The sequence below is a fragment of the Aulonocara stuartgranti genome (assembly GCF_965226115.1).
Source record: "Aulonocara stuartgranti genome assembly, chromosome: 23".
NCBI lineage: Eukaryota > Metazoa > Chordata > Actinopteri > Cichliformes > Cichlidae > Aulonocara > Aulonocara stuartgranti.
Genome location: NC_138958.1, coordinates 32288729 through 32298890, shown reverse-complemented (window position 1 = coordinate 32298890; position 10162 = coordinate 32288729). Strand labels below are relative to the sequence as shown.

Genomic DNA, 10162 nt, shown 5'->3' with positions numbered 1-10162 from the left:
GATTGGAAAAGTTAAAGCTAGACGCAAATAATTCTAATTTGGATGTAAATGCACAAAAGCTGACACATGTTGATTGAAATACTCATTGAACTGCAGACAGTAATGCGACCGTTCTTTTTTGTGTGTGTTTTTCTGGGGTTTCTCTTTAACGGTGAAACTGTCAGACTTCAGCTGTGTAATGACATGAGGCCTTTTATCCAATCCAATTTATTCCCCATCAACTCATGGCATGCGCAATTTCCTTTTGATGATTTCATGATGTGGCCATATCCTCATACTGATACCTAATAAACAACCCAAACTATCATCTATTTCGATAAACAGACAGCATCATTACCTTAATTTCCTTGGCTGGTGTAGCTTCCTCAATCGTTTTTTCATACTGCTGCTTCAAAGCCTGAGTGGAAACCTTTGGTACGTCCTCTCCTCTGACAAGCATAACTGAATTAGACACGAGAAGAAGGCTGCCTCATTAAGTCATTCGTAGTGGGGAAGCTCAGGGGGTTTGGAAAGAGAAATAAATCATTTCATTAAAAACCTGAGTAGTTTTCATTTTCTGAAACCATGCAGTGGTGATTGCCCAATTTCCCTTTCCAATATTTTACTTTCCTGACTTTGCCCTGATTAGATTTGCTGCTATGCACTGAATATAAAATCATCAGAACTCCATCTCATTTTCAGAGCTCTTCCCTTATTCAGCGTGTAGAGAGAACAATTATTATTATGCAGGACGTAAGGGGTGCTGTGATAAAAACCTGTAAATCACAGTATAAAAGGCATGAGCAGAATAACCTGTTTCATTGTAGTGGTTCCCGTAACTGGCAGCCGCGTCGTTCTGGTGGACTCTTTGATTGTGGCTCGCCTGTGAAAAGACAAATCAACAGTATACTGGCAACTGCACTCAAGCCTTGGACTGTTTTTAGTCAATGAGATATAAAAGGCTCGGTATAAGGCTCATTTACTAAAGAATTAATAGTAAGGTCTGTGTGTATTACAGGTAGGATGCTACCCTATAACTTATGACAAATACCTCTTCGAGAGAGAGGGCTGTGGTGGGGGTGAGCTCTCTGGCACTGCTTCTCGCTGTCACCTCGGAGGAGCTTGACATCTCCTGTCAAACAGAAAAATGGGAATGTGGACATGCTGAACCCCTCTCAGTGTGCCAACACACTCCCACAGCTAAAAAATAGCCACACACACACTAAGAAAGAAGTTTTATCACCTCATGACTGCGAGCTGTTGGAAACAGCGGGACGGAAGCAATTTTTAGACCATGAAAAAGGTTAATAAAGCCCCTCTGTGGTCGGTAACAAATGTTTTTCCATTACTATGCTGCTTCTCAGGGAGCTGCTAAGTTTGAATGCTGCCAAAGGAGGATTTTGGTGTTGGAGCAATAGATTACAAAAATTGTATAAAACTGAATCAGCCTTTTCCTCCACTGTGATTCATGCAATTTTGAAGGAGATGAAAGAGATGGATGATATTTGAGCTTGTATCCTCTGCTGTTAACATGAAAGATACATGGAGGGAGGGGGTTCTGTGCTTCAAAAACCACTTATGTCGTAATGCGAGCTTTCCTGATGCAAAACACGCATTCAATATTACACCTGTGCAAAAAAAAAAAAAAAAAAAAAAAAACTTGAGGGGAAAGTGGTTTTGCCTTTGCTGCATAGAAGCAAAGGCAAAACCACTCGATGAAATACACTCAGACATTTCCCCTCATGTACAACTATGTAAAATTTAGCATTCAGCAAGGTCCTCGTGGCTCGATGAATCCACTCTGCTTCCACGCCTGAATGAGCAGATGGGGAAAAATGTATGAAAGGCCGGAATTGACCTTACTTCACTGAGATCCGGCCTCTGTCCCAAGCTGCTAGTAACACGTTCTGGCATTTTCCTCACGCACTGGATGACAGAGTCACATGGACAAGCAAAGTTGAAGGTGCCCTCTTTGATTTGACCTGCCACGACACCTCAGCAATGCCAGCAAAGGTTTTCCAATAAAACGCTACAGTAGAATTCAAATTATCCAGTCGTTTTCACGTTTCTCACGTTACACGGAGCTTGTGATCAGACAGGACAGCGAAGCCCTGTTTTCCAAGTTATGTAGGAAGAAGAAAAATGTTCCCTTTCATCTGCCACCTTCACTATCTCTAACAATTCATTAGTTTAGGAAAGGTTACGCAGTCCATATCACAAACATACTTCAGCCTCAGATTTTCCACTCTTGCTTTTGTGACATAATTCCATAGTGTAGTGGTTTATTTTTTTATTTTTTGCTGGCTCAGCACCAGTAAAATACCAAAATTCCTTTTGGGACTGCATAGATTCGGATGTTTGGTGCAAAACTCTTCCACATTCAAATGTGGACAGATACCTGGTGTGCCTTCAACTACCCCCTTGTGATGAGGAAACGGCTTAAAATGCACCATTACATCTGATCATAAAAAGCAAATGTATGAAATATATTTCCTTGGAAAATAACAACTATAACTAATCTTTTGTTTTATCTAAAATCATCACAGCTTGTCAACACATAGAATATGTATTGACCATGCTTATGGTCTCACCTGGACAGATCTCTGCTGGAAGTGAACCTGGGTGATGGTAGACTGAGAGGAGGAGGCGGCAAACTCCTGGTTCTCAAACTGTCTCTTCACACTGGCCAGCCCTCCAGGCAGCGAACAAGCCTCTGACTCATGCATCATCTATCAGCAGAAAGCAGATGGCAAAAATCACCCCAGAGTGTCCATCTACACAGGTGTTATAGATTAAAACGGTCAAATGGTAATAATATCCCATTTTCTCCATGTTTGGCATAAACAAGTTTCGTAAGACTTATTTTGTGGCACTTGTGTGTATTTTTGCTCATAAAAAATAATATTTACTGAATGAAAGTGGCCACTTTTATGATTAAATTCCATTATACCTTGTATAAGCCTTATCGTTTCCTTTTGGACAGACTGTCAATCTGCTGTTTCTCTCAGGGGATTGGATCTTACCTTGATAAACTAAACTCTGTTCTCACTGTTTGTGTTATGTTATATTTGTTTGCATTATGCTAGTACAAAAAAGTGAAAGAAATTGCATTATGCTAATACTTTCAGAATCCTAGGCACTATAAGTGCTCTTTTAACCAAGAAATCACTGCTGTGCCATTAACATTCATTTTTCTTTAGAACTCTAGGTTGTAAAGATTGGATGTATCTTCAAATAAACCTGAGAAACATGCAGGTGCCCAGCAGGAATTCATTTGCTTTTTGCATATAGTGCAACAGAGATTGAAACAGCAGTGGAAAATATAGTCTTTCAGATTATTCGGTTAAATAAAACGCAAGGAAGGAATTATTCTTTAAACTAGAGCTTACAAAGTAACAATTTCTTGGCAAAGAAAGGAAAGGAGGACGATTGATGATCACTGAGTAAATCACATCTGTATCGAGAAAGCATTCTCGCCCTCTGAGATCTGGGTAAGAATGCAATCTGACTTTTTGATAAAATAATCTCCTTTTGGGATTGTTAGTTACAGCCTAAGTAAGACATTTATATGTTGACTTCTGCATACATTGCCAAGTTTGTGGCTGTTGATATTTGTGTTTGTGTGTGAGAATGTATTTGTAACATACTGACTCGCCACCTTCCCTCTTTTATACAAATGAGGGCTACTGTGATATTTGCAAGTTATTGCAGAGCAGTTCTGGTTGCTACAACAGATATTGATAATGATAATCATTCACATGGCCACGTGAGTATGTTAGAGACACATTCGGAATGTATTGAATATGTCTCCTTTAAACTGACGTCTAGATGTAGTGAAGTCACGAGCCATTTAGATTGCGAATTACTATATACCTATAGGAAGAGCACTTTTGTAAAATTGACAGTGTAGGAATGGACTGGTACTTTCTATGTAACATTCACATGCATTCACACTTTGATGAACACATCAGAGAGCAACCCTTTCCTCTTGCCCGAGGATATTTCACGATGCAGACTGTAGCAGCCAGGGAGAAAACACCAACCTTCCAGTTAGTGGATGACCTGCTCTACCTTCCAAATAAAAAAAAATCCACACTTGCCCCGCGGGCAGTCTTTTATGTTCAGGTCCTCTAAAAGAGACCTGGGAGCTTGAGGGTCCTGCGGGGTATCTTTGCTGTTCCTAGGACTGCACTCTTCTGGACAAAGATGTTGGATGTTGCTCCTGGGATCACTTGATAAACCACTCGCCCAGTTTGGGGGTCACGGCCTCAGTTGTTTCGATTACCACTGGGGGACTGGTATTGAGCCATGTGCCTGTTCATCTTTGCTGCTATGATGTCTGACAGGAGCTTCTGTTTTGTGCTGAGGCAGATCGTGGCTCAAGAGTTGGGAGTTCGTCTTGTAATCGGAAGGTTGCCGGTTCAAGCCCCGGCTTGGATCATTGTGTCCTTGGGCCTTGGGCAAGACACTTCACCCGTTGCCTACTGGTGGTGGTCAGAGGGCCCGGTGGCGCCAGTGTCCGGCAGCCTCGCCTCTGTCAGTGCACCCCAGGGTGGCTGTGGCTACAATGTAGCTTGCCATCACCAGTGTGTGAATGTGTGTGTGAATGGGTGGATGACTGGTTGTGTAAAGCGCTTTGGGGTCCTTAGGGACTAGTAAAAGTGCTATACAAATACAGGCCATTTACCATTTTACCAAAAATGACATTTTCATATTTCTAATTCAACAAATGAGATACTGAACCTGAAAAAGTGAGCCCGAGATGTGTTGTGATGATTTTGTTGTTGCATATTGGATGTTTCGCAGGTCTTTAGGCAGATCCCTTCTTAATAACTGCTATGAGTAGCTACATTGGTGAAATTGCGATAGTTTAGATACTACAAGAATAGACAGACTTTGTAATGACACCCTGATTACATTTCTATCAACACAATTTGTACAGGGCATATTCTTTTGTATTCTATGTATTGTGACTCGTTGAATAGACAGCCTTGCTATATTATTAATGAATACTCTTGATCAAGACCTCTGCTATTATTAAGCATGCTGTTACGTGTATATTGACATAACAAACAGCTGTAAAAGGTGGAGAGCAAAAAACCATGGAAATTCCATCTGGTGAGTAGCCTCCTCCCTTTCGTATTCACAGCTACTGACCCACAACCCCGCTCCCCTCACACCCACATATGCATACACATCCAGATGCAGCTGTCAGTAGACACCACGTGAGAGTCAGCTAAGGTTGGAGTGCTTTACAGTGATGTTAGTGCTTGTTGCCTTGCAGACCCCTGACGAGCAATGAGTTTATGCAGTGGAAATCACCATCATGGAGCTATTTGAGCCATTTTTCTGTTAGTGTGTGTTTATAGTTTGCATGCTCTGGTTTGTCACGTGCAGTAGGGTGATAGTGGGAGGTGGGTTCTCTTCTGGAAACATGCCAGAGTGACCAGATGAATGCTCCACATTGATTATTTATCAGCTTCAGATGAAAGTTGACGATGGTTTTAATGAAAAACTGAAGCCTCCATCCTTCCCCTCTTATGTTGTCTGGCAAAGAAAACATTAACAGACTTCACTGCAGCTGCTTCAACCTTGTCGTTTACTGTAAAACATTTAAATGGTGGGAAGTAGTGATAGGCTTTTATGTGCTTTAGGATGAAGAGCATATTTTACAAATAAGGAAAAGGTGATTTCCAGCAGGTACGGTTTTGTTTTAGAAACAGAGCAGGCTTACCGTATTGGCCTTGGCTTACAAAACTGCTCCCACAGTTGAATTAGTGATTTTTAAAATTACATGCTGACTCTTCTAAGCCTCTGAGACTTTTTTGTCCTTGATGATGACTAATGACTCAAGGATATTCTGGAAGTTTTTTTTTTCATTTTTTGTGGGTTTAATTAAAGAAGAAATAATGTTTGAAGCTCTGATGATGACTATTTTTCTTTAAATTATGCCTACAGTTACAATGAGTAGGCCATGGTAGTTTTTTTTTGCTCTATCATTTTGTACAGTAACAAATTGAACAAATGTGTTAGACCTTGATTTTTACATAATCCACTGGTTAAATGCTGACTGAAATAGTTTACTGAAAAGGTTTTAGTCTCACATCTAATAAAAAAGTGATCAAAATAAATCTTATAACTATAATACACACATGGCAGCACGGTGGCACGGTGGTTAGCACTGTTGCCGCACAGCAAGAAGGTCCTGAGTTCAATTCCACCATCAGGCCAGGGTCTTTCTGTGTGGAGTTTGCATGTTCTCCCCATGTTTGCGTGGGTTCCTTCCGGGTACTCCGGCTTCCTCCCACCGTCCAAAGACATGCACTTAGTGGGGATAGGTTGATTGGATAACCCAAATTGTCACTAGGTGTGAATGTGCGAATGGTTGTCTGTCCCTGTATGTTGGCCCTGCGACAGACTGGCGACCTGTCCAGGGTGTACCCCGCCTCTCGCCCTATGACAGCTGGGATAGGCTCCAGCGCCCCCCGCGACCCTGAAAAAGGATAAGCGGAAGCGAATGGAACTATAATACACACATAGAATAAAAAATCCAGGTTGATCCGGTTTATCCTTCCTCCTGGTTACCGGTTACGGTTCCTTCAGGCATTATCCTCCCCAGTGGGCAGAGTTCTCTGTTCACGCTCAGTCTGACACAGTGTTGCTGATCATCATCATTAGCCCAAGTATAACACGACCACCTGATCCATCCAGTATTCACCAGATAGTCTGCCTCTCTCAAAGCCAAATCTAACCTCATTGTTTAAACTTCTGATTTCCTGGTCGTATATTTAGGGCCTGAGTACTGAGAGTGTGAAGGCTCTATTGTATCTGCTCCATTTCTTCTTATTATTCAGGCAAAACAAAGTGCCGTTTTGAGGGCTTTAACATGCTCAAAAACTCATGAAATTTTGCACAAGTGTCAGGTCTGGTGAAAAGTTTTGTATTGTAATGGTTTCACATATCGGCGGTACAAATGACCCTGGAGCGTTGTTAAATGAAGTCCTACGAATACATAATTTGAGCTACATGAATGAACTTTGGCCCACATGTGTATCATGCTGAGACGAACAAAAAAGTCAGTGGGACCATTGACGCAAACCCAACAGGAAGTCTGCCATTTTGGATTGAAGGTGATTTAGCCATTTCCATGCCTTTTTTCCAAGTTTTGCGAACTCCTCATAGAAATTTGATTGGATCAGCTTCATATTTGGTCAGTCTCAACTACACACCTGGGCCATATTAAATTGCGGAGCTTTTGAGTTTTCGGACAAGGGTGTGGCCGTGGCGCCACGGTGAATTTTAATCATTTGCCATGAAATTCTTATTTGCTTCTGACATATGATAAGGCTCCGCCCCTGAACATATTTCAACTGCTATATTTGACAGCAGCAACAGCGCCACCTAGTGGGAACAGGAAATGTCATGTTTTACACTTTGGGGTACAGTATCCGGTTGTTCAGTGACGACGCGACGAATCCTACTTCCGGGTCTAAAGTAGTCTGCGTTTAATATGGCTTTTGTGTTGTTAACATGTTTAATGTTATGTATTTTCTTCTATTTGATCTCAAAAAGCTCCTAAAACAGTCAGTGATCACTGTTGACCTCCCTCGGCTTTTATTACCGCTAATCATTTATTTAAGCTCAGTTTTTAAAACCTTAGGATGTAACTACAGCCGAGCCCATGCAGCAGTATATGAATGACTAACCTCGTATTGTGGATGGATTATCTCAGTTGTTCTCCTGGCTGAAGTTTGGTCCTTTTACAGTATCTTGCCATGCAATTACATTTGTTCCTGACCACCGAGAACACTCACGTTAACTTTAGCTTGTTTATATTATGCTAACATAGCTGTGTCGCTAGCGGTCACGTAGCACATCATTATATACCAGCTAGTCCAACTTCAGTAACCCTACAAACGTCACTGCTTTTTAGTTTTCTGTCTTCATTTATGCTGGAAGTGATAACAGAGCTGTACGTTTTAATTTGTTTCCAAAACCCCGCAGTCAGGACGTGCTATATTGTATTTAGATAGAAGCTAGCGAGCTAACTCCCTGCTAACTTCTAACTCCATTAAATGTCATAAATTCCGTTTTCATGGATGCCTGGATGTTAAACTCAATTGTTACACCTGGTAGAGCAGAACGCTGATCATTTTATTAAAGATGAAAGACTTTAGACAGTTTTTCAACTCTCAGTAATGCCTTAGTGATCGTTTGATATATGGACCTGCAGCGGAGTTTAGGTCCAGACACGGCTAGTGACGTCAGACTGAACAACCAGATAGAGGTGGGTGACCCACGTAGCCTGAAATTTCTCCAGGAAAGCATTAAGGGGCTGGACTTGGCAATACATTGAAAACTGTGAGTTTTCACAGCAGGGTGTGACCCCAAGCAGCATGGCGAACATTGATGTTTTGCCATGAAAAACGAAATTGCTATAACTCAAAGAAATCCAGTCTGTCTTATACTTTGATGCACTGTTCCTCACAGGTTGTTTAGATCAACCTGAAAAGTAGTGAGAATAAACATCAGTCCCTCTTGATGGTTCAGTGAGACAATTGTGAGTTTAAGTTGAACGGCGCACCCAGGTGGCAAGTTGATTCACCCTGAAACAGGAAGAAGCTTTTGAGGGGCTTGGAAAGCTCACAAATTCTTGAAATTTTGCACACTCCTCCAATGTGAGGACGGCTTTCTTGATATGTAATTATTTTCATGTAATATTTTAAAATGGGTCCACAGTGCCCCCTACAAAATTTCAAAAGACCAGCCCCTGCTCTTTGTTTCATCTATGAGTCTGAACACTTGGTAAGCTTATGTAAGATATCAAGATGTACAAAAAAGTCTCTTGGAGCAATAGCCCAAATCCAACAGGAAGTCAGCCATTTTAAAATTCAAGTGTAATTTTGGCGACATTTTCCCCTCTTTTCAGGCCTCGTACTTTGACAAACTCCTCCTAGGGATTTCATCATATCAACACAATCTCATGAAATGGACGCATGGAACCTAAAGACCGTTGTGATGTTAAATTGAGAAGCTTTTTATGTTTGGCGAAACGGGGTGGTCATGGCGGTACGTGGAGTTTCAATCACTCGCCAAAAAACAGTAATCTGCTGTCACTCAAAAACACAATGTCCAATCTCTCCCAAACATCGCAGGCATCAGTTGGGAGTCAAGCTCGGAAAGGTTTGATATGCCAGTATAATTTGTCAGTAATGGTTAGAGCGCCACCTAGTAGGACGACTATAATCATCATTGAACGAGATGAAATTTTAAGATGAAATTCCCAGTGTTTACCTTTGCTCAGTTCCCCATGGTAACAAATTCATAAGAAAGACTGTAAACTTTTCACTGAGTCTCTCTTGGTTCTGCATTCGGGTCCCATTTGCTAACGGGCCACATGGTCTTGACAGTGGCTGGAAATCTATTATCAATTGTATTATTACATTGTTACCAAAGCCTGTAATAGACAGCCAATGAGGTCATTTCACTATCTTTTAAATTAAAAAACAAAAAACCCAGTTATCATGCTGTTTTTTTCTGTTCACCTTTGTTTAAAAAGATGCAGAAGTACCTTTTATATTTTGTATATTTTGGTGTTTTTTGCACACACCAGGAGTGACACATGGGCCAATTAAATACTAGTTTGTATTGCATGGTTCATGCTACACAATACCTTATCTAATTAGACAACACAATGTTACATCTAAAAACAGACATAAATTAAAATATACTAAGGCCCCTCGTGGGTCATCCTTTATATTACTGTTGTCTTGTAGCCGCAGTTAGTAATTGTTGCTGTTGCTGAACCCTCAGCTTGTTTTCATACTCAGAAGAAACTAGCTGTATATATTTTATAGGTGTGTCCGTTTCCTGTTAACAATGACTGAAGCTGGGCAAGATGAGGGACAAGTAGTGTTTTCTGGTGTTTTGGCATGTACATTGTTAATACACCTCTGGTCATTCATGTTAAACTGAGACCAGCGTGTGAGGCAAGCTGCTGCTGGCTCTGCTTTCAGCGAGCTAGGATCAGTTACGATGGGTGATTTCAGTGTTTTATAGTTTCCTTCTTAAAGAAATGGTTTATAAAATTCTTCTACTGCTTGTCATTGTCCGCTAATAGTACTTTTTTGGGTAATATAGTAGATTAATATTTACTCTCAAATTAATCAGCAAGGAAAGAGTG

The 10162-nt window shown here is 41.0% G+C and overlaps 1 protein-coding gene across 2 annotated transcripts in view; it reads right to left on the bottom strand.

The window, feature by feature from the left end:
• The window catches only part of xirp2a (xin actin binding repeat containing 2a), a 78490-nt gene that overhangs the window by 10700 nt on the left and 57628 nt on the right, over positions 1-10162 (bottom strand). For both annotated transcript variants that reach the window (XM_082522838.1, XM_082522839.1), the window contains 4 exons: positions 2571-2708; positions 1031-1111; positions 793-862; positions 338-441 (listed from right to left, as the gene is read on the bottom strand). In XM_082522838.1, the coding sequence (XP_082378964.1) occupies positions 338-441; positions 793-862; positions 1031-1111; positions 2571-2708 (393 nt within the window). The remainder of the gene's footprint in view (positions 1-337; positions 442-792; positions 863-1030; positions 1112-2570; positions 2709-10162) is intronic.